This window comes from Hirundo rustica, chromosome 16 (assembly GCF_015227805.2).
Source record: "Hirundo rustica isolate bHirRus1 chromosome 16, bHirRus1.pri.v3, whole genome shotgun sequence".
In the NCBI taxonomy this organism is placed as follows: Eukaryota; Metazoa; Chordata; class Aves; order Passeriformes; family Hirundinidae; genus Hirundo; species Hirundo rustica.
Window position 1 is genome coordinate 6,822,902 of NC_053465.1, and position 23,679 is coordinate 6,846,580.

General features: G+C 42.7%; 1 protein-coding gene across 4 annotated transcripts in view; it reads left to right on the forward strand.

Annotated features, from left to right (window-relative positions):
- ZBTB46 (zinc finger and BTB domain containing 46) overlaps positions 1 to 23,679 on the forward strand; it is a 50,608-nt gene that overhangs the window by 12,772 nt on the left and 14,157 nt on the right. For all 4 annotated transcript variants that reach the window (XM_040080012.2, XM_040080008.2, XM_040080011.2 and 1 more), the window contains 2 exons: positions 2,559 to 3,528; positions 18,201 to 18,482. In XM_040080012.2, coding sequence (XP_039935946.1) covers positions 2,559 to 3,528; positions 18,201 to 18,482 — 1,252 coding nt within the window. The remainder of the gene's footprint in view (positions 1 to 2,558; positions 3,529 to 18,200; positions 18,483 to 23,679) is intronic.

Here is a 23,679-nt window from a genome sequence, read left to right on the forward strand (position 1 = left end):
AATCCGGATTTTAATATCCATGAAGGAACAATGAAAGGAAATGCCGTATCTGAAGCATTCTGACTTTTTCCTCATTGTGGGCTCTGAGGTTTTCTTACATCTTCCCCTGAATTGTGTGGATAAGGCAGCTGTTGGAGACACGACTGGTGATGGACAACTCACTTTATCCTGTGTGGCAATTCATATTTCCTAAGGGGACTAAGCTGACTCTTCAACTCCTAAAAGTAGATGCAATAGTGGTTTCTGGAATACAGACAAAACTGAACTGTCGTGCTGCCTTGAGAGGTGTTTCTTTGCAACATGGAGATGTTGGGAAATGCTGACAGCCACCTCCAGAGCCTGGATTAGAGAGATGCTGTGCTGGCTGGTGCCATCACAACCTTTTTCAGGCCAAACACCTGAAAATGAACTTATTTTTCTTTCTGTACTCCCTGACCCTGATTCTTGGTTTGATTTCCATTGATTTATTTTGTTTATTTGAGACAGAGATGGTGTCTGGGCAAGGATTTGGTTTGAGGTCTCTGGGCAGATTTCTGTGGTGAATAGGTGTGTGCAGCTGCACTGGTATTGACCTCTTCCTGTTCAATTAAAAAAAAAAAAAAGATTGGCTTCTCTGTGCATTCTGTGCTTAACTCTGCAGAAAACTGCATGGCTTTGAAGTGGATGAACACAGTTGAGCCTGTTTGTGTTGCAGGAAGATGGTCCTTCCTCTCTTGAGGGAAGCAAACATTTCTCAATGATCAGGGACCAGCTGGCCTTGCAAATTAGGGTTTCTGGGGCTGCAGAGGGGCAGCTCCGTCCTTGCAGAGCTGGAGGAGCTTGAAGCAGTCTTGCACAACCTGAACTTTTGAATCATCAGGTGGCTCTCTAGGAGAAGGTCCCACCTCATGGATGTTCTGTGGGCTGGGTGGGAGGTGCTTTTCTAGCCCACGCTGTTGACTCAACTGCAGCTATTTTGCTCCTGCCGATGATAATAATAGCCCAGGGTCGGGGAAGGGGGCAGGGTACTTGTGGATCTGTGTTCCACAGCCCAGGAAAAACACTCGAATGTGCCAAGGAAACTTCCTGAATCACGGCTGTGCTGCCCACTGCTGCGAGCCAGTTTGAGCAGATGGGACTGAATTTGTGTGTGAGCTCCATGGATGTTAGAAAGGTGCTCCAGGCTGGAAACAGCCTCCTTAATGCCAGGGCTAACACTGAACCATGTGTGCTTCAAGGCTGTACGACCTCCAAGGTTTTATTTTTATAAGTAAAACCAGTAGCTTAAATCCAGGCTTCTGGTGAGTGTGCCTGCACATAGTAACATGTGGAACTGGGTCAGATTTTACAGTTGTGTGTTGACATGTGGACCCTCATATCAATTCTGCAGTTGGGACTTTTTATATTGGAACAAATTTGAAGCTTCTGAGAGAAAGGAGTAAGATACCCTTCACCTTGGTGCTCTTAATTAGTTGGACCATTGAACCACTGTTCCGTGGTAGATAAATCTTGATAGAAAGTTCCAAAAAAAGTGGGATAAGCTAGAGAAAATGGCAGAATTAAATGCCAAAGGATTTGTAAAGCTGTGGCATCAAAAGCAAATATGGAGTTGCAAAGATAGTAAGTGGAAAAAAATCATTCTGAAAACCCTCGTGCTGCTGATTACTGTCAACAATTGGGACCTTTTTTTCTGTTCTGGAGTGTAAGAGGAGGATAATCTGGAGCATAACTTAGAAGATACCTTGCTGCTGGCACCAACTAGCCTTTTATTTTGGATAATACTGCCAAATTTTATGAAAGGTGAGCAAAAGGCCTGTTGGTCATAAAGATCCTTTCTTTAGATGATCATGAGAATTTCTCAACTCAGTATCTGAGGGTAGCTGCAGGGTAAACTTGGAGATGTAAAGCAAGGAAATAACATGTTTATTGCAAAGTATTGCTTGTAAGTAGCTGAGTTTCAAATAACATTCATTTCATAGTTGTGATCTATTGCCAGTTTAGTTTGGATGGGGACTTAAAACTTTGTGATCTATGGTCTTGGATTCGCTTGTTGCTCTTCTGACTTTTAAACCATGTTTTCAGCCCATCCATGACAGTATAACAAGGGAAATGCTGAGTTCAATCAGCTCTTGCTGTTTGAGGATTTCAACTCTTCTACCTCGAGGAAAATGTGTTACAGTGTGCCCCTCAGCAGTCTGTGGGCATCTGAGCATGGTTTCAAGTGCAGTATCTCTTTCAAAACCAAACTTCAACAGATTCACAGTAAAAACCGACAGCTGTTGTTCTCTGGTTACTTCAGATGGGTTTTCTTACAAGTCTGTAGTAATTGAAAGAAACGTTTCTCTGGGATGTTATGAGCCACTGGAGGATTGCCTTCAAATCTAGAACTTTTTAGTGTAAATTATTTGAAGTCTGGTCAAAGTAAGGTGCATTTTGTAACGAATGTGGAGGCATTACAGGCAGTAGCTGTATTTGTGGCACTCTTCCCAGATCAACCTGTTGCTTCTTCTGGTACAACCTGGGGTTTGTCTCGGTCTTGTCTCGGATTTTGTAATCCTGTCATTTCCTTCCCCCTGCAGGACTTGTGGAAGAGGAAACATAAAGATCTCCAAATGAATAACCGAAAGGAAGATATGGAAATTGCTTCCCACTACCGTCACCTGCTGCGGGAGCTGAACGAGCAGAGGCAGCACGGGATCCTCTGCGACGTCTGCATCATCGTGGAGGGCAAGATCTTCAAGGCTCACAAAAACGTCCTGCTGGGGAGCAGCCGCTACTTCAAAACCCTCTACTGCCAGGTCCAGAAAACCTCTGACCAGGCCACTGTCACCCACCTGGACATCGTCACCGCCCAGGGCTTTAAGGCGATCATTGACTTCATGTATTCCGCGCACCTGGCGCTGACCAGCAGGAACGTCATCGAGGTGATGTCGGCCGCCAGCTACCTGCAGATGACGGACATCGTGCAGGCCTGTCACAACTTCATCAAAGCAGCTCTGGACATAAGCATCAAGTCTGATGCCTCGGAGGACCTCGTCGATTACGAGCTGGGAGCCCCTTCCAGCAGCAGCACGGACGCTCTGATTTCGGCAGTCGTGGCTGGCAGGAGCATATCCCCGTGGTTAGCCCGGAGAACGAGCCCGGCAAACTCCTCCGGGGACTCGGCCATCGCCAGCTGCCACGAGGGAGGGAGTAGTTACGGAAAAGAGGATCAAGAACCAAAACCAGACAGCCACGAAGACATTTCGTCCCAGTCTCTCTGGGCTAGTGACATGGGCTATGGGTCTTTGCGTATCAAAGAGGAGCAGGTGTCGCCGTCCCATTACGGAGGGGGTGAGCTGCATTCTGCCAAGGATAGTGCAATACAGAGTGGGTTCTCAGAGCAAGGAGTGGGGGATGGCTGGCAGCCCACGGGCCGCAGGAAGAACAGGAAAAACAAAGAAACTGTGAGACATATTACGCAGCAAGTGGAGGATGACAGCAGGGCAAATTCTCCTGTGCTGCCCCTTTTACCTGCCTCAGGATGGCCGTACAGCGGTCGAGACCCAAGTAAGTCGTGCTTCCAGTTTTTGGGGGTGAAACTGAAAACGTTGACTTAATTAGATCTGCTTATGGGATGATCTTATCAGCCTCTGAAATAGGAGCTCGCCAGAAATACAAAAATGTAGAAACTTGTGTTGCCAGCGATTCAGAAGCACCGAGCACTGTGTGGTTCAGTCAGGAGCCTCAGTGGAGGCTGGTTCTCCTGTAAAAGTGGTGGTTTTGTTTTGGCTTTGAATGACATAAGTCACCCCAAACCCACCACTCTAATTGTTGGAATTAACAAGAGGAAAGGTTAAAGGAATTTATTTTAGCAGGTGTGGACATTGATGTCAAGGTTGAAGAATTTTCCTTGCGCTGTATATTGATGATGTAATTACACCACACACATGGGTGTAAATTAGTCTTACCGAAACCATCTTCAGAATTTCCCGATATTCAGGTGTCACTTTCTCTTGGGTAAGAAAACCACCATAGCTTCTTGATGGTAATGGCAGGATAAGTGTTTAGGAGCTCTCAAGAACATGTTTTTCTGAGGCGTCACTATGACTTCAAGTATATTTTGATGTGTGACTGCTTGTGGTCTGAGATGAGTGGCTGTGTTTTAAAGTGTGTAGTCAGTGAGAAAATTGTTTTATTGACTTCCTCTGAATCTTCAGCAGTTATTTTTTTGTCTCAAAATAACCGTCCCATTTAATTCATTAATCAGTAGCAATAAATAGATTCAGGAATGCTTCTGAACTAGGAGTTTGGGTTTTTTTCCTAAAGACTTGGTGGAAGTGTGTTCTCAAACTCACTCAAGCTGACTTCAAGAGCTTAATCTGTGCTGTGAGTTAGCCTGTGTTTCATTACATACCAGAATCCAAGTCAGCCAGGAGAAGGGTGTGTGAGATTATAGACTTCTATGTTGCCAAATTTGGATGAAAAGAACAATGCAAAGAGTACTGAAAGTCTTAAAAGTCTTTATGGGCTGAAAAAGGAGGTTGAAGTTGCTCACATACTGGAGTTTAAATGTGGTGTTTATTGAGAGTAACTCTGCAAATGTCTTGAGATTTATTATGTTTTATGGTTATCTGCTGCAGCAAGATAATTGCATGTAATTATTCTAATTAGCTGATGATAAAATCTCAACAACGTCAGTTAGAAGAAAAATGCAAGATAATTTAAGGTAACAGTGATTTATGAAGAATCTCATTTTTGCAGTGCATGTATTTTATCCTTGTTTTGAGTGAAGACTCAGCGTGGATCGCTTGGTCTCTGTTCTCATGCAACTATTTTTCATTTTCCTTGGCATCCCGTGAAAACAGCTCGATCAATTGTACGGTCTGTGGGATGTGGGTTTGGACAGGTACATGGAGTGAACCAGACATTGTGGTGGCTGCAGAAACAGATCAGAACAGCTCTGATCCTCTTGGAAAGCTGGCTGTAGATTGAGCGTCTTTACAGAAAATAGTGCAGAACAGAAGAGATTGTATTACCGGAAGCTGAATGAAACTTAGATGATTTAATTCCTAATTGTTAAAGAATTAAATTGCAGTGGCTGTTGGCAGATGAGAGGAAGATGGCTCGGGGGGTTGACTCAGCACAGTGCTGAGACAGCACGTCAGCGGGCACATCAAATTATTTGTTCCAAATCTGCCTTAAATGCAGTTTCCAATAAAGGAGGTGGTTTCAGTGGTGGGAAAAGGGCAGCTGAATGGTGGTGGCTGGGGGAAGAATTGCAATATTTCAATAGTGCTGGTAAAAGAAGAGGAAAAAAAATTAATGGCAAGACTTCTTGCTGTCCAAAATGAACAGGCTCGGGGGCTGCCAGTGCTGGCAGTGGCAACTGGCAGAGAGCAGTGTGTCCATGAGGAGCAAGGGGGGTGTGTGGAGACTGAGCTGCTCCTGGGTTCCCCATATTGGCCATCTGGAGAGGTGGATGCAGGTAAAATTCTCATTTCTGCCCTGCTGGACAAGGAGGTTCCTCTGCATTGTGGGGCCTGAAGTTGTGGAATGGGCTCTTGTGGGCTTAACAGCAGGGGTTGTCTCTGCAAGCCCTGTGTGTGTTGTAGGTCAAGTGGTGGTGTTTTGGGGATCATTTCAGTATGATTTCAAAGGGTTTGAGATCCATACGTGTTCAGCTTTGGTTAACCTTGGACACCTTGTCCACAGGCAGCCTCTGGTGTGGTAAACCTGTGGTTTGGGGGAAATCAAATGGGCACTCGGGTGAGGCTGCTGCTCTGTCACTGTGAAGTAAAAGCAACCCTGTACCCCAAAAACACCCCTGTCTGGGGCCCTGCAAGCAGTCGGGTCTTGTGGTCTTGCTTGGGTATTTCCCATATCCAGCACATTGGAGATATTCTCCTGCAAACTTCATATCCTGAGCTACAGGGATGTCCTTAGGCTGGATTTTGGTACCCCAGGTTCTGCCCTCTCCTGTTAGATTTCAGCAGTGCTCTAGGGGTGTTGCAGACTTGACTCCTAAGTGTGAAGAATAATTGATTTTCTTGTGTGCAAATGGGTAATGACACAGTGCTGACACGTAACAGGTATTTGGGTTGTGTTTAAATTTCGGCTTGAAGTTGTCTTTGATTTAGTCATGTCAGGATTCATTTTTTAAAACAGCCTTCATAGTCTAGGGCTCTCCTTTACCTCATCTATTTAAAAGTGCCCCTGTCAGCAGTGTTCACAGCTAAGATGGAAAGCTACTCACTTACTGAGGAAATGGGTGTTGAATGTTCTTTCAGAAGTAACTGAGAAGAAAGAAAGTTACCTAGAACTCTTTGTTCTTTGAGGCTCGTTCACTTTTCTGATCTAATCAGTTATTTTAAGTTGCTGCTTGCTAAGGCTGAGAGCTCTTGTTGGGTTCACTGGGGTAGTTTACAAATGCCTCTCTCTTCTGCTGGGCTAACACAGACATTGCATTCTGGAAATGCGAAAGCTGATTTAGGGGAATACTTCTTCAAAGCTCAGTCTTCCTCCTGAAATTGTGCAAGGTGCTCTTTTGGTCTTGGTTGCAAACAACACTGCATTTCAGCAGCATTTTGGAAGGAGAATCTTGCAAGTAACCATTGCCTCACCCTTTAAATTCCATTATTATTTGGGGCAGGATATTCACAGGTGAAAAATATGCCTCTGTTATATATAGGATTAGATAATTCCTGTTATATTACAAAGAAGCACATTGCAGTCACTGAAACTTAGCTTTTGAAACAGCTCAGCTCATTCACACTCAGCTGTGGTGCTGCTTTCAGTGGGAAAAACATTTTTATCAGTACAGGCAGGTGTATTAAAAGTTCCCAAATATTTAAGTAGACTATTTAAATACAAATCAATGATATGTCAAAAAAAGACACAGATTTTATTTAAATTGAAAGGGTAAGAAAATTCTTTGCAAATCCATTGATTTCCCATATGCTGGTGGGCTGCTGTTGAGAGTCTTTGAATCTGACAACATTGGAGATTAAAATAAAAAGGAGTGTCTGGAGTAATCTCATTAATGGTAATCTAACATAATGGAAATAGCAAAAGATTGTTAATGTCTGCCATGAAGATTGTCTTTTTCATCCAAGAAGGAATGATCAAATAGGATTTGCAGAAGAATGCAAATGAAAAACTGAGGTGCTGGTTTGGGACTGTGATACAGCTGTCAGTTTCTCAGGGTGGTGTCAGTCAAGCACAAAGCTTGATGAGCACCATCTTCTCATGCTAGTTTCTGTTTATTAATTTGGACTGTCTGTTTAGCATCAAACATATTAGGTTTTGTCTTTCTCATCCTGTTTGGGTTGTTCAGGATGTCAATCTGTCATTCCTTGTAGGAAACTTTCATATATATGTTTTCCTCACCAAGACATATTAAGTTGAAGCAGCAGTTCTCCAAAGTAAACTGGAGGATGGGCTTTTATAAATAATAACTTTCTTCATGATTGAGCCAAGAAGAATTTCCTCCATGGGCTTTCCAAAAGAACAGGTCTACCTTTTATTTTATCCCTTTTTCTTGAATTTTATAGGTTTTCTAAAGAAACGTGTTGCTCTTTGTTAGTGTTCTTATCAAAGATGCTTATGAAATCAGAAATTGTGTCTTGAACATCTTTATATGCATTAGGTTCCTGTTCCTTTAACCTTGCTGGATAAAACTTTTACAGGATTGCACATCCTGAGTGCATGGACTACAGGATCAGGTGGTGTTTGGAAGGCTCTTGCCAAAGAGAATGGGTATCTTCACTGTTAAGCCAGAAAAGTGTTGCTGGTTTTGTCTCTTCACATAATGGAAAACTCTGCCACTTGAAGGGTGTCTTTTTGAAGAATTTATTGACGGCTTTATTAATGTGTTAGTTCAAGCACGGTAGTTATGATTCGGGAATTTATTTCCAAGGAAATACTCCCACACATCTTCTGAGTGTTTGCACCCAAAAGCTGCAAGTGAGTTTGTGTGCCAATTGACTGTGAAATGAAGCTAATTATTTTAAAAACAGAGCAGCCCTTTCTAAAAGCTCTACAGTTTGGGAACTCTTTTCTTTCCTTTAATTCATGTAGCGGATTTGCTGTATTCTGTTCTTCTGTTAAGAAGAGCTTCAGGACTTGAGTAAGCCCAAACTAGTGACCTCCATGGGAAGGACAGGCAGGACTTTGCTGTATCCTTCTGACTTTGCAGAGCTCACAGTTCCTTTAACGTTCTCCCCATCAAAATCTTTAATTCTGCCCAAGTTTCCTCCCTCGCGGTGAGGAGAGGCTGAAGCCGCTCGTTTTCCAATGCCACACGTGTGGCTGCTGCAGGGAGCTGTGCTCCCTGGGACGCCTGGAGACAGCTGCTGCCGTCAACAGTTCCCATCCCTTTCTCTGTCTTGGTTTCCAGAGAGCAAATTATGATTACAGGAGCTGTTGGGGAGCGCAGATGCTGAACAGTTGGAGCACGCAGGGAGCTTACATTGCAAAAGGCTTCGGAGGCAGGCAAGGAAGAGCTCGTTCCAGATGAACTCAACGAAGTTTCTGCAGGTGAGGTGTCTGGACCTGAGTGCAGGCAGGTGAACGTGTGGATTGCCTTATTACAGGATGATTTTATTCTTGAAACAAAGTTGTTTTTTCTCAGCAAGCTACTGGGCTTCCTGTAACTCTGTCGCTTTGTCAATGCAAATGTTCAGATCTTCCCTTGATTCATATTTTCAAGTCATTATTAAATAAGTAATTCCTCTGAAAATTCCCCTGTTTCTGTTGTGGTATTTGGCAAGCATATTGGTCCAACTAGAGGAATCCAGATTTTGCAAAAGGAGAAAAGGGGGGAAAGATGAGTGTGGTGTTGTTACACAGGATACAGGTGTTTAAGGAACTCCTAAAGATTTCTGCAAGACAAAAATGGATGTATTGAAGGAGGTGCTAAGACAAGTTTTGGAAGTGGGCAGTGTTGAAGTAATCCTGCCAGAAAAGTCACTGGGACAGAATGCAGTTGGTTACTCTTCCTTTAAATGGATTTTTCTTTGAAGAAAGGGAGTCCCCAGACCACCTGCCATGGTCTGAGTCCTGGCTGCAATGGAAAACTTCAGGTGTTTAATGGTTTGTTACAGCCATGACTGAAAACTGGGCTGGCTAAAATTTTAGTTATCAGATGTCCTAAAAACCAGCACAGATGTCCTAAAAAGCAAACCATCACAGACTCAAATTTTAATAATTTCCTGCTTTTAGTTTGTTAGTTAGACCTTTTTATGCCTCATTTTGGAAAGATCACTTTTTAAGCAGGATAGATGTTTTGGATTAAAACAGTTTATTGGAAAGGTGTTGGAGTATTTTTGAGGGTAGGTAATGGTAAACTACAAACTGCCTGCCACTTGGAAAATGAAGTTCATTTCCGCATTTTTCCACCTTCTTTTTACAGCCACGATGTTTCAGTTATTCTGCAAGGTGTTAAAATCTTGCCTACAATTGAGGGGGTTTTGCTGGGGAGATATTTTGATACCCTGGTGGCCAGTGATGCAGCCAGGCATGGAGGGGTTACACCTCTGTGCTCTTATGCCACCCCCTGAATTCTTTCTTAGCCTGAAATCGGCTTAGCCTGCATTCCTTGAGCTTAGGAGCTGCCCAGGTTTCTGGACCCCCTCTGGAACTTTTGGTGTGCCTGAAGCACCAGTGCACTGCGTGGAGGTGGCTGAGAGTTGCTTCAAAATGCAAAACCAAAGGGAAAAAATTAACCCCCGACCCTGAATGCCACTGATCTCTGTGTCCATATCGAGAATATTGCAGAAGGTGCTCAGTGAAGGATTCAGGTTGTCCCTATCACCACAGCTACAGGCTAATGGAGTTATTAGGATACAATCTTTGCAGGAGTACTTCAGAGTTTCTGTTATTAAAGGGTTAGGTCAGGTTATTTTCAAGTTTGGAAACTAAAATCATCGCTTTAAACCCAGACACACTTACTCCCTGGCTACACCCTGGCTTTAAAATGGTTCCACCCTAAACCAGCTTTAGCTCAATGCTCAGTGTCTGTTTCCTTTCCCCACCCTACATTCCATTTTCCCCAGGCTCCCAAGCCCTCCTCCTCCTTCTCCTCCTCCTCTTCCTCCTCCCCGTGGTAGCAGTTCTGATTCTGTTAATCTGCTTTAACTCCAGAGATCAGAGGCATTTCCCCTCTCCTGAGTGCCCTTCTCACTATTTTATTTGTTCCTCGTGCTCTTTACAGAGATCTCAACTTCTCAAAGAATTTATACCCCTTTTTGGTTCTTTAGTTTGAAATTACGAGTGAGAAATCAAGGAGCTTTTAGAATTTTAACATAAATTCTATTCCTACTTTACAATCAGCTTTGTTCAGGACTTTAATTTCCTTATTTGCAGTGCTGCTTTTGCATTAAAATGTAGTAGGAATTAATTCTTCAGATCAGTGCCTGGGAATCAAACCCAAGCTTTTCTGTACTGGTCTCTGATTTATTTTTTATTCTCTCTCTCTCTTTTTTTTTTTTTTTTTTTTTTTTTTTTTTTTTTTTTTTTTTTTTTTTTTTTTTAAGGCACTTGTTTCAAAAGGTAAATATTTGTTCTGTGGATTTTTAGAGTTTATAACTCAGCATTCTGTCATATCACAAGTGCTGATATTCATATTTAATGTGGTACTTGAATGTTTTATTTCTGTCCCTTCATGTTTGTGTCTGCCTCTGTCCTGAGGAGCAGCAGGGAATAGTGTCACTCCTTTTATTGCCTGAATTTAAGAGACTTGGTAAAAGAGGTTAAGCTTGCAGTACTTTTAAAGTGATAGTCTCAAGTTACTGTACAATTCTCTGCATATTTTGGAGAAATGAGAGTGGCTTAAGGTATTTCTGCACTGCCTGGTCAGTCCTGCTCTTGCAAGGATGCTGTATTGTCCCATTTTAGTATAGTTTCTAAAACAATTAACTCACCCAGTTTAACCATTTCTCTCTTTTTTTGGATTTGTTCTGTTTTACCTTTTCCTAGGAAGGTCAGCAGCTGGCCAGGTTTGTTCTGTAGCCCAAGGCGCAGCTGAGTTGAGGTCACTAACAGGAGCTGGGGAGCAGCAATGAGCAGCAGGGTTTGGGCCAGGAGCTCCTTTTGCTGTCTACAGGAAAGTGTGCAGAACTTGATTCAATGGTAGAAAAACAAATATTATGGGAAAGAGATGAAATTTAATTATTTTTTTCCAGGTACCTGGAGGAGTGGAGGGAATTTTCTGGTTATTTGTACACTGATTACTGTTTTGAGGAAGACAGAGATGGGGATATGCTTGTGCTTTCGGAATACGCTGCAGGAATAGCAACATCAAACCAGGTCATATCTGTGTGTAGAGCAAGCCTGGTTTGTTTTAGCAATAGTGTTCCAGAGCTGGTGAGAAGAATGGTAAAACATGGATAATGAACATCCTATGGCTGTAGGCTGGAAAATTATATTGAAGCCTCAGCTGGCATGGGCTCCTCCTGAGCCCTCCAGAAACAGGAGCAGCATTGGAAATTGGCATTTTCCTGCAGGACAGTGTTTTTCAGAACTCAAATCCTGACAGTCCCAGGTCATCCTGCTTTGAGAAGCTGCAGTAGGGCTCAAACCTGAGAGAAGAGGGCTGGGAAAGCACAGCCTGAAGGAGTTTTTGATTCTGTAAGGATTCACTTAAGATATCTTACAGCCTTCAGCATAAAGGCAGTTTTTAATGATAATATGTGCTGTGGTTAAGTATCCTATGTTTGCTTAATTGTTTCCTGCTCTAGGAAATTAGAGCTGATTCTGAATGCTGTGCACATTTATTGTATCCACATGTCTGCTGTTATGGTTGTAAAATAGTGCAAATCAAACCCAATATAGCTCATGGCATCACTTCCCCATGTAAATATCCCAGTGGGTGAGAACACTGGGGTTTGCTTAACAAATAGTGAGTTGTGAAACACTTTTGGAAGATTTCTGTTAGAAAGGAGGAGGGAACTGAAATACAAACTTCAAGGATATTTTTAGCAGCTGGTAAAAGATTGCCATTTTTCTGCCAGCCTTTGTGCTCTTTTTTTTTTTCTTTTTTTAATTCCCAATCAAAAAACACACTATGAAATGAAAGCTGGGGGTTTTTTTTTCCCTGAGAGTTTAAAAATTAATTGCCTTTTGTACAGGAGGAGATCAAGCCAAACCTTCCTAAACTCACACAAGAAATATCATCTCTGGAATTCTAGATAAAATCTACTGTCAGGCAGATACTTGACCCAAATAGGTTGAAGAACCTCAGAAAATTAAGTCTTTTATTTCACCTGAGGTTTTTTTGGGTCATGTTTTGTCACTGAAACAAAAGCTGAATTTAAGTGGCTCCCACTTTCCTTTGGTTCTTATTTGCACCCCCACGCTCTCCTGCAGTTGTTCCGGTGAAAATCTCTGTGTGACCACGTAGCGAACCAGATAGGGAAACCGATCTGCATTTAAATATAACTTTTTTTTTAAATAAATCAATTTATTTTTAACATTGGTTCCTGTCTCAAGTTCAATCACAACTAAACGTGTGGTCTTGGTGCCACTGAGGGAGTAGCAGGGGAGAGTGCAGGAATTTGGGGTGGGAGAAGTTGCTGATGCTGGGACCTCTTCCCTTTCTGCTTGTCACGATGTAAACAGAAATAAAATTACGTTTTCCATCACACTAAAAATTATCCAGCTGTGTGCAGGAGATCCGAAGCATCTGCCCCACGATGCCTGCATCCATCCCAGGCTGCTTCCAGGCCTGGTGACTTTGTGCATTAACGACTCGTGTGTTGGGATGTTGTGAACCCTCGGCCAGTTGTTGGACGGCACCAGGCTGGGAGGACGATTGATGGAGGGCAGCGGTGCCAGGCACAGCAGGAATTCCACCAAGACCGGTGTGAAGTCCTGCGTGTGGCACAGGATAACACCGTGCAGCAGCTTGGGTAGGCAGCCAAGGAGAGAGAAAGCAGCTTTGCAGAAAATGTCTTCTGGTGAGTGAGGGGCTGAAGAGGAGCTGAAGAGGAGCCTGCGTGCCCTCGCAGCCAGGAAAGGCTGCCTGCCTGAGGAGCAGCATTTGGAGTACAGGATGCACTTTGGGGAGCTCCAGGCTGAGAAAGATTTTGACAAGCTTGAGTAAATTCAGCTGAGACCATCAAGATGATGTGTGTGAGGAGAGGCTGAGACAGCCTGGTTTAAAATCTTGAAGAAGAGAAGGGGGGTAGGTGGATTATTCAGGGCCAGACCCTTCTCGGATGTGGGTTTGAGAAAGGCTGAGAGGTAATGGACATGAGGGCAGGAAGGGCAATTCTCACAGGGTTACAGGAGGAGATTCTTCACAAAGTGGTCAAAAGGTGGAGGAAGGACCTGGAGAAGCTGTACTCTGTCTTCTCTGCTGATATTCACAACTGGGCTGTACAAGCCACTGGAATCTACTCTGAAAGTAGCTCTGAAGTAATTTTCAACCTAATTTATTCTACAATTCTTAAAGATGGCTCCAGGTGACAGAGCAATAATGCTGCCCTAGGTCAGGATGACTTCTCACTCCCCTGTCTGATGGTGGCACCACTTCAGATTAAGCCCAGCTGCTCCTCTGTCCAGACTGTACTTTCCCAGGTTCTTGCCTTGCTGACAGCAGGACTCCTGTACCCAGAGGTGTCTTCACGTCACCTTTCCACCCTAATTCTGCCAAATGGGGTCCTGCAGGTGGGGTTGAGCTATGGGAAAGGCTCAGGAGCTTTTTTGTGGCGGGTATCTTGAATTGTCATTATCTTTGGAGGTTATGGGACTTGCAGAGAGTTTACTCCAGGTGCTGAGTGGTGAGACCTCCAGTTCAGAAAGGTGTGCTGGAAGAATGGCTCATGAAACACCCTTGCATTCCAGTGGGGCTGAGGAGGGGTTGGGAGGGCTTCTCAAAGATTCCTGAAATTTGCCAGGTTGATGGAGAAACACCGAGGAACTGTTTTAAAGCTCTGTAAATGGTAGGTGGGTTACTGTTGCCCTCCTTTGAAGGATTCCTGTGCCTGGCTCCCCCTCACTTCTGTCATGAGACCCCAGAGACTCAGGACACCGAGGGAGAAACATCCCTGCTTTGTGCTCCTGCCACACTGATCAGGGCTTGGAAGAGAAAGTGACAGATCTCTTGATCCCCTCTTACCTTGAAAAGAGCAATATTGAGAAAGAGCAACCTGGCAAAATGTTGCCTTTAGTTCTTGGGGAAAAAGCTTGTTTCTGCTTTGAATTTTCCAGCAGCAGATGCAACCTTGTATGGCTTTTATTCACGCCTTTCTCCCTTCTCATGGGTTTAGTTCTCCAGCTACTGATTTCTAGATCTTCAGCTGTCTATATGAGAGAGCAGGAATAAAAGATGAAAAGGGGAAAAAATAATTTAAAAAAAAAGAACTATGAAAGAGAATAATAGCATTGGGAGTCTGGGAAACCCCACTGGGGGTTTACTGAGAAGGTTAAAACACAGTACAAACAAGAAATAAGTGGTGTGAGAGAAGCAGACGCTGAGGAGGTACTTTGGTAACAGCTGAGTTTAAGCTGTAATGAGAAAAAAAATTACGGAAGCATGGAGAAGAAATACAAGAGAAAAAATTGGTTTGCATATTAAAGTAATTAATTAAGGTAGTAAATGGAGTTTTTAAAATGGAGTTTTTCCTTGCTGTTTCTGGGATGGCATGTGTGTTTTGTTCAGTTGTTGGACTAGGTTTAACGCTTTTTACTGTCAGCTTCCGCGTAGATATTTGAAAATCAATTATCACATTAACGTTTGGATACTTTAGGTACATTGCAGTACTTTGATTTGTGCTGTAGCCCTTTCCAAGGGGCTGCCAGATGTCTGTAGTGCTTGATTTTCTGTGACTAGTGCAACCTGCTTTTCCCATTCCTGGGTTTGTGACAGAAGCTCGCTGTTAGAGGACTTGCAGAGCTCCCACAGTAGCCTGGGTGTGTTGGGAATATTGTACTGCTCCTGTTGTTCTGGTGTGAGGTTTATTCCTCTTCATGGACCTGTTAAAGCCTGCCTGGTCTGTGTGGCTGGGAATGAAGTGTGTTTTGAGCTCAGCTGGGATGGGTGACCTCTGTGAGAAGGTGCTTGCAGTCCTTGTCTCCCTGTTATGTGATGCTTCTTGTGTAGGTAAGAACTTCACTGTTGTTTTCAGAATTGCATGGAAGCACTGTTGCCAAAATTGTCAAAAAAATAGGCTCTGTGTTTTGACAATCAAAGCTAATAATAAAATACTCATCCAAGTCAACAAATTTAAGAAAGCTTTTCTAAAGCTTCTGTGTTCTGGGAAGTAGGCTGGTGTAATAGAATAACTGCAAAATAATGATTTGCTAAAGAGACTAATGAGCTCAGTTTCCCGAGCAGCATTAATCCCGTGTTTAGCTCGGGATTTCCTGTGTGTGGAGCCCTGCAGTCGCAGGGGCTGTCCCAGCTGGGTGAAAAACGAGCTCTAAGGGCTGGGATGGAGCTCTGGGGCCTGTGGCAGTGAATAATTGCAGAATAGAAGCTCATTGACTAAAGCCTGGTTTACGCGGGGTTGAAGCGCTGTAGTAAACAGTTTGGATTACTGGGAAGTGACGGATGCTTTTGATTCATATAATTCTTTGGCTAAATCTTGTTAAAAGGAGCTGCATTCTAGAGAAAAGAGAAGTGGTTTTGGAGGCTCTGTGGAGAGGAACTTGGTGCATTTTTTGGGTTTTGGTGTGCTGAGAGTATTTTAGTACTTATGTGACTAAGTGGATATTTATTTTGCCATAATGTGTGTTTGATTAGATTACATCAGCTATAAATACTGGAAGCTCTGAAGCATCTATTTTGCTGTCTGTCTCTAATCTTGGCTTTTGAGGAACATTTAATGTCTTGTTGTGGTTACAATTAATCTGCGTGTGTTTTAGCAATTAGAGTTTATGTGCAGCAGGCAGCAGCCAATTCTGGCAACTGTCAATCAGCAGCTGTAACAGGCTCGGAGAGAGGAGTGCAGAAAGCACAAGGTGATTCCCTGCCTGCCTGGTTATTTGGGAACAGTTTTGTGGGCAAACACCCTTTTTGGCCCAAGTTATATGCTGTGATTCCCTGTGTAGGCACTGGGACAATGGTATTAACGTGGCTTTGATGTGATGAAGCTCTGTATTACCTTACCAGTTTAACGGGCTAAAGTTGAATTTGCTTCCTTCACCACCTTTTGTAACAGCTGCTGGTTTTTACTGTCTTGTAATTTTCCTTTATGTAGGCATGCTGGCTTGTTTGTGAAAAACCTTCATTATCATCTGGAAAAGTGGATATCCTGTGAGCTGCTGACAGAGGGATGACAGAATACCTAAAAATTCAAAGCATTTGAATTCTTCTGCTTGGCTAAGATTTAATAAAACTGATAATATGAAATTATACAAGCAAAACACAGATGGAGGAGGGAAAATGGTTTGTTTTAAACAGAGAGCATCTCTGGTAGCTCACATTTATGAACTTCCTACTGTGTTTGTAGCCCCCGGCCTTGGGCATTCCCTCCATCTCCGGGGTGTGGGAGCACTCTGCCTGTGATTGCTTTTTCCTTATTGTTTGCTTTGAGGCTGCTTGTTTTTTAAAGGAACAACTTAGCAGTAGGATGTACTGGCAGAACAGTGCAGCTTAGTAAAACCAATCTGGACATGTTTTGGAATCTGATATGCCCTGAGCTGGGACTGGGAAATTCTCTGGCTGCTGCTGGCTGGACACCTGGAGCGAGTCCCCACGTCTTTCTCTGGCAGCCACCACCTGTAAAATGGAGATAAAAATAATGATCATCCTTCAGCTGTTTTCCAGGTTACAGGAGGTGGGCACGGTACCAGTGTCCTCATTAGCATTTTTTAATAAGGCTCTGCAGGTTAATGCCTTGCCCTGGTTTAAAATTGCAGAAGCCAAGTGCTGGTTTGTCCCACTCTGCCTCCTCCCTTCTCCTGAGCTTCTGTACAGGAGTGAGTTTATTCCAGTGCTGTGTGTAGACAACACCTGAATTCCTTGTCCTGAAGAGCGCAAAGTGAATTTGTGAAAACAGCAGATACTAATTTTGTAAGTGTCCTACTACTGGTTTGAGCTCTAATAGTTCCCTCTTGCATTAAGTGGATTTAAATCTCTTTTAAACTAGGAGGCAATAAAATATTCAAGATCTGCAAAACAGCTTCTTTCGCCATCTGATAGCTCATTATCTGTGCCTTCTCTTTGGATATAGGGTTTTTTTTTTTCCCCTCGACATTGATAGGAGAAGTGCCACAAAGGCATAAGTTTGTTGGGAAGCTTCAGCTCCGTTTGCCAGGTGCTCAGCTGGGCTTTGAGTGTGTCAGCTGTGTTTGCTGCTGCAGATTGTGGAGTAGGTAATTGCAATTTGTTTTATGCACTTTTAAAATGGGCTAACAGCCCTTTTTGTGTGCAATTTTTGTTGTCTCATGTGAAGAATAGAGAGGAGTCTGAGAGTCATTTTCCTTTACATAAAAATACATAAATTATTTAAGCTGATAAGAGAGTCAAAGTTCAAACAAAGGAGGCTCTTCAATTAGACCTCCCCAAAAATACAAAAATAAACTGTGTTTTTGCAGGAAGGAGTTTCCCTTATCATAGCTTGTTTGTTTTGTTTGCATTCAGTAATTGATATACTTGTTACTAATATGTTATATTTTTATACAGTTTCTTTGTAGTTACATGTTGTAAAGCGGCTGATCCATATCTTTTTATTTTTTAAACTGTAACACTTCTGTATAAAACACAGCCTGAGATATATGCTGGGAACCACTGGTTACTGAGTATTTTTTAGAGAAGGGATTTATCCTCAGCACCCCACTTTTAGAGGCTCTTTATTACTGGGGTTCACAAAACGTTCATCATGGGAAGAAACAAAAGAGTGAAAATTCGGAGCGGAGTGTAAAATTAGGGAGAAAACAGAACTTATCCTTCGAATGTAATTTCAGTACCAGCAGACTATCCCGAAATCTTAGTTTAAGATAAATAAATAGCCTTATCCAGGTTGTGGGTAAAATACACATCCCCTCCCTCTGCTCTGCCTCCATCGCGCGCGCTACTGAACCGGAGCCCAGCTGGTGGGGCAGGAGGGAACGGGCTGGAAGAACAGAACCCCCAGCTGTGATGCAGGAAAAGAGGGGTGAGAGCAGCACTCCCACACGAAAAGCGAAGCCAAACCAAGTACTGCTGCATTCCTGGTTCTGTTTCCCACATCCACAGCGAGGCAGGTCCTGGTCCCGGTCGCTCTCCCGTGTCTCTGACGGCATCTTCCCTCCCGCAGGCGCCGATGCGGCCGGGACGGAGCCCAGCAGCTCGGACAGCAGGGTGGAGCGGCCGGACCCCTACACCAACGTGGAGGAGGCGCTGCTGGGAGGGGAGTCCAGCTACATCCACCAGCCCCTGACCCCCGACAAGGAGGACGCGCTCCAGGCCGCCACCGTCGCCAACCTGCGCGCGGCCCTGATGAGTAAGAACAGTTTGCTGTCGCTGAAGGCCGACGTGCTGGGCGATGACAGCTCGCTGCTCTTCGAGTACCTCCCCAAAGGCACGCACTCGCTCTCCCGTAAGTTGGCCTTCTTCTGTTCTTTTGTTTTAGTGACACCGCCTCGTTGCTGCCGGTGTGCGTTTGTATCCAGGTTTAAGTCCCGCTTTATCCCGCTTTCCATAAAATTTGGGAACTTTTGTCTGATACTGATCCAAATTTAGTGTTAACTACTGAAGTCGTAGAGGAGAATATTCAGCCTGTAGCGCTTGCCCTCAAATTTCTGTTTGCACAGTGGTACTTACAAACAAAATACAAAGCATTTGAGTCATTATGGGAAAGGTTTTGAATCCAGACTTGATTGATGTTGAACAGCTTGAATGTTTGCTCCTGTGTCTATGGAAACAATTGGGGTGTTGTAGCTTGTATGATCTTTACTTCTTGCAGTTTCATTTTAGACCTGTAAGTAGTGAGCAGCTATTGATTTTGTTATAGTTGCACCTGGAAATGAATGTTTTTCTACTGGTGATCTATTGGAGACAGCTGATGTGAACCATTAGGTGTGGACAGCTGATTTTTCAGCGTATTTTTTGTGTTTTCTTCATTGTAGCCTGATTCTCCAGTGCATAAAGAAAGAAATTATTAAGGCTGTATTTTAATAATATCTGAGAAAATACATCATCTGTGAAATAGAATAGAGCAAGCAACAGTTTTCTGAGTACTACGTGTTAATTTCCAAAAGAAAAGCTTTATTTATGCTGAGAAAACTGACCAAGTAAATAGAGTGAGAAGTTCACTTAGGATATCTATTATTCTATTTTCTTTTAGTTTCCTCAATGGGAAAAGATAGATAACTTTAATGGTCATAGAATTAGAGAATGAATCATAGAGTTCCAGAATGCTTTGGGTTGGAAGGGACTTGGAAGATGATCTTTTTCCAGCCCCTTTCCATGGGCAGGGATGCTTTCCACTAGACCAGGATGCTCCAGCCCCATCCAAGTGGCCAGCTGGTCCCTGGAGTTGTGTGACAAAGGGAAATAAATGCACAATGCCGTGTCAGACTTAGTGTCTCTTTTCACTTCTCATATCTGAAAAATGGGGTTGTTTTTAAAAAAAATCCAAAAACCTTGAAGTTTCTGTACCTTATTCTGTAGCGTAAATATTAGTGGGGACTGGCAGTGTTCTGGTTTCTTTTGCAGTAGCTCACTTCCCGGAGGATCTCCATTTAAATCAGATTTAGATGGTTGGGATTGGGCTCCAGGGTTGAAAATCCTTCAGCTGCAGTGGAACAGCACAGATGTGGCTCAGCTCAGTGGCAGGTTTGGGTGCAGAGTGCCCTGAGCTGGCACAGGGATGGGTGGGAGCCTGGATCGATGCATGACTGTAAGTGAGGGATGCACCACGGGTTTGGATCTGTGGCTCCTGACAGGCGAAATCAGCAGTTTCATCTTCTGTCTTGATAAATTAGAATAATGACGGGGCTGCCCTCTATCCATCATCCCTCTCCTTGTTGGAGGATTTTAGGTTTTACTTAAAAACTGAAGCACCACTTGACGTAAAGATAAATGTGTATGAAGCAGTCATAAATCCGGGTTAAAAATTAGAGATTGCCCAACCACCTGAGAAGCAGAGCTTGGGCATGGGCATGGTGCAGGCAGGAGACCAGCTGGATTTAAAATAAAGCTTGATGCATATAGAAAAGGAGGTAGTTGATAGCTCACTGAGGGGTGCATGGCCCAGGAGGTCCTGTCCAGCATCTGTTTGAGGTCCTTATTTTCCAGTCTTCTCACTATTACTTGGATTTCATTCAGCTGGGCTTCAATTATCTCATCTTTATGGAAGCAAAGTGAAATGCCCAAGTCAAAAGGAAGACTTCCTGCTTGGTCTGTAGCTCTCACAGCAGTCAGAGATGTGGCTGTGGCCTGGTAAGAGGGTTTTTACAGAAGCCAGGAGTTAAGAGGCATTTTTCTTTCATCTTATTCAGGTTCACAGGTATCAATTTATTTTAATCACTTGAAAAAGATCTTGTGATATACGATTCCCTTTTAAGTGGTCATTACTGAATACAAGAGGACATGAAGTTTGATGAGAATTTTCAGTGAATAAAATGACAGTGAAGCAAGTGGTAGGAAGATTGTGGAGATGTAAAAGCACAGTCTAGGTTGGTGCTGGCTTTGTAGGTCTTTCTGACATTTTTCTTCAAAAACAATTTGAGGATGTTGAGTCATTTTAAGTCCTGAGTTATATTAAAAAAAATTTAAAAAGGTGCAGCGGAGTAGGTAGGAGCACTGTGAAAAAGATTGTGTTTAACAAGACAACCAAATCCAGCGGTTTTCATCTATCTTGATTTGAAAAGAAATGCACTAATTTCAGGGATTATAAATGATCAATCTCTCTTCAAAGAAGTGAAGTGTTTTTTAATCTTGGCTGCTATCACTGGATTGTCTTCACTTACAAAGCACTGCAGTACATAACTGCCTCAAGGAGCAGTATTAAGGTTTTGTTTTGTTTTTTTTTTGGAGACAAAAAGACTCAATGGAGGTGGACAGATGCAAAGAGGGTGTTAAACGTGTTTAAAATTTGGATGAGCCATTTCTAAAGGGGATATTACTCTCCGAGTTACTGTATGCATTAAAAGTTTTCACTTGCTCTTCCACATAATTCTTCCTGTTGCAGAAGCTAGAAGATATCCCGAGGTTTTCATTTTACCCTGTGTTCTTTTTAACTAATTCATTATATGATCACACAAGGTATGAACTTGACATTCTGCTGCTGGAAAATGAAGCCTGGAATGCGTGGGGGTGTTGTGTCACTACGGTGAATTTCTGAAGTTAACCAGTTCAAACTCATCTAAAATCACAAAGGAAAACTTAAGTATCTTGCCATTTGGGTAGCACAGTTGCCAGATAACCTGCAGCTGAAGGGCTCGGAGAGTTTGATGTTCATGATGTGTGATCAAGATTGACGTTCATATGCTTGTCAGAAACCTGGAACATGCAGGTTTTACAGAAAAAAATGTGTGAGTTACTCATGGGTAACACTGTCTGGGGAGCTGGTGGTTACTGAACCTGCCTGGGTTGTTGCTGGCGGTGCCTTTCAGATAAGACATCATGAGAGTTTTCCTGGTCTTGCCATGTTTTCCTGGTTTGTTTCTAAAAGCAGGTGGTTGTTCTGTGATTTCCACTCCAGCAGAGCTGCTCTGCAGAGCTCCTTGGTTTAATAACGTGTCTTCTTTCATTTATGAGCCTGAACTTTGGTAGCATTGTTCCTCACGGTTACATCACACGGCCAGAAGTCTCAAAGGCTTCAGTCAAATGTTTTGAGATGGTTTTGCCAAGTATAATCATGAGAACGAGAATTTTAATATTCATCAGAAAATGAGGTGGTTAGTTTACATCCTTGTTTTCTCATTAAAAAAAAAAAAACAGAACTTTCAGATCATGGAGGCGGGGGGACGACTCCCTTAAGGGGTGACTTCCACATTTCAGAATAACACATTTGAAGGCTTTTTTATGTGTCTAAGTTTGGCTTTTCCTGTTTACCCTGTTGCATCTGAAACTGTTTATAGAAGCAATTCCTATGAAGCTTCCAGTCCAAGTGATTACATGGTACACAGAGCCCTTTTCTTTTGGGCAAACCAGCTAATAGGTTATTTTTAGTTAGTGGTTCATCGGAGCCAATAATTTATCCTTGCACTGGATGTTAAGAAATACGTTTTACACAGTGGTCAACTTTCCCAGGAAGAAGTTAAAGGTATTCAGTTTGATGTGGAATTTTTGTACATGGTAAAAAATGATTTAGGAGAGAATGGATGAAATTTTCAATGAGATATAATAACTTTGCATTTCTCCTTTCCACAACAGTTTACTGTCCAGCTGTCACAAGAATTCTGTATTCACACAAATATTGCTGTACCCCTGCTCCATTTTGTGTGTGCAGAGCTGACTGAAGGAAAGAGGTTTTGATTCCTGATTTAGAATCCTTTTGGTTAAAATACTTTTGGTTAAAATTTATTTTAGTACAAGTTTAGGAGAGAAAAAGGTTTCTCACAATACAAGTCAGAATGGACATAAATCTGTGTTCTTATGTACAAATTGTGGGTCACTGATGTGGGTTTCTCTCTTCTTGTGTTACTTGCAATTGATAAAACCAAATAAATACTGATTATTGTTTGAAAACTCATCTTTGTTGTGTTGTACATCTTTGTGTGTTTGTACACCTTGGATGGTAGTTTATTGGTTCTCCATGTTTTATTTCATTGCTTGTTCGTTAGCCTTAATTTTTGCTTTAAGAAGTGCAGAGAAAACCTGTGAAACTCTGGAACAGTGCTAATAAAGAATTCATCAAGCCAGGCTTCACTGGTTTATCTTTACTGTGTGCTAAAATACCATTAGTTCAAAGAAGTGTAACCCAGAGATGCCTTTGGGACAGTTTGAATCAGTTTGGGATGTTCAGGGGTAAAAAACCAGAACGTGTGTCTGTCTAGGCAGGAATTCTGCTGTGGACCTGTAGAGCTGGATTCCTGGTAACAGTTTCTAACAGGAAATACTGATAAATTCCTTTTTTCCCATGAATTTTTCCTGTCTTGAATTTCTGGCATTTTGTTGTCCTATTTTAAAATGACAAGAGCAACAGATGAGCAGCACCTGAGGGAAACCTTGGAGCATTGTTATCCCACCTGATTAGCGTTAATTAAGTTGGAAAAGATATTGATCTGTGATCAAAGCGGAGGAAAGTAAATCAAACATCCAGCTTGTGGCACAAGAGCAGAATTTCCTTTGATAGCTGATTAAAAAAGTAAGGTTTGGGATTGTTCACATTTTGAAACCACGGTGTGGTTTCACTCGAGTGCTTTGTTGTCACCCAGATCACAGCGCATTGTACTTGGACACAGCGTAAACTGTGACTTGTTATTTCCATTAAAGAGTGGGGTTTTTTATATCCCTCAAGGTTTCCATCAGACTCTTTTTTGCTGGAAATGAAAAGGCCTTTAGGGCATAGAGTGCTTTAAATATGAATTTGTTTATTTTTTGCCTTATTTGCTTCTGGTTTTGCCGCCTTGCATTTCAAAAAGAACAATCTGCTCAGTATGTCATTCCAATATTCAGTCAAGGCATGTGCTAAAGTTTGTATAATAATTTATAATGTACAGTGATGTTGATGACATGGTTTTTATTTGTATTTAGCTTTGTCATTGATCCTCAGGGCAGTTTCTGGAATATTGTTTTCCATTTGGCTGTTGCTACAGTGTAGGCGAGGGCCGGACACAGCGTGTTTT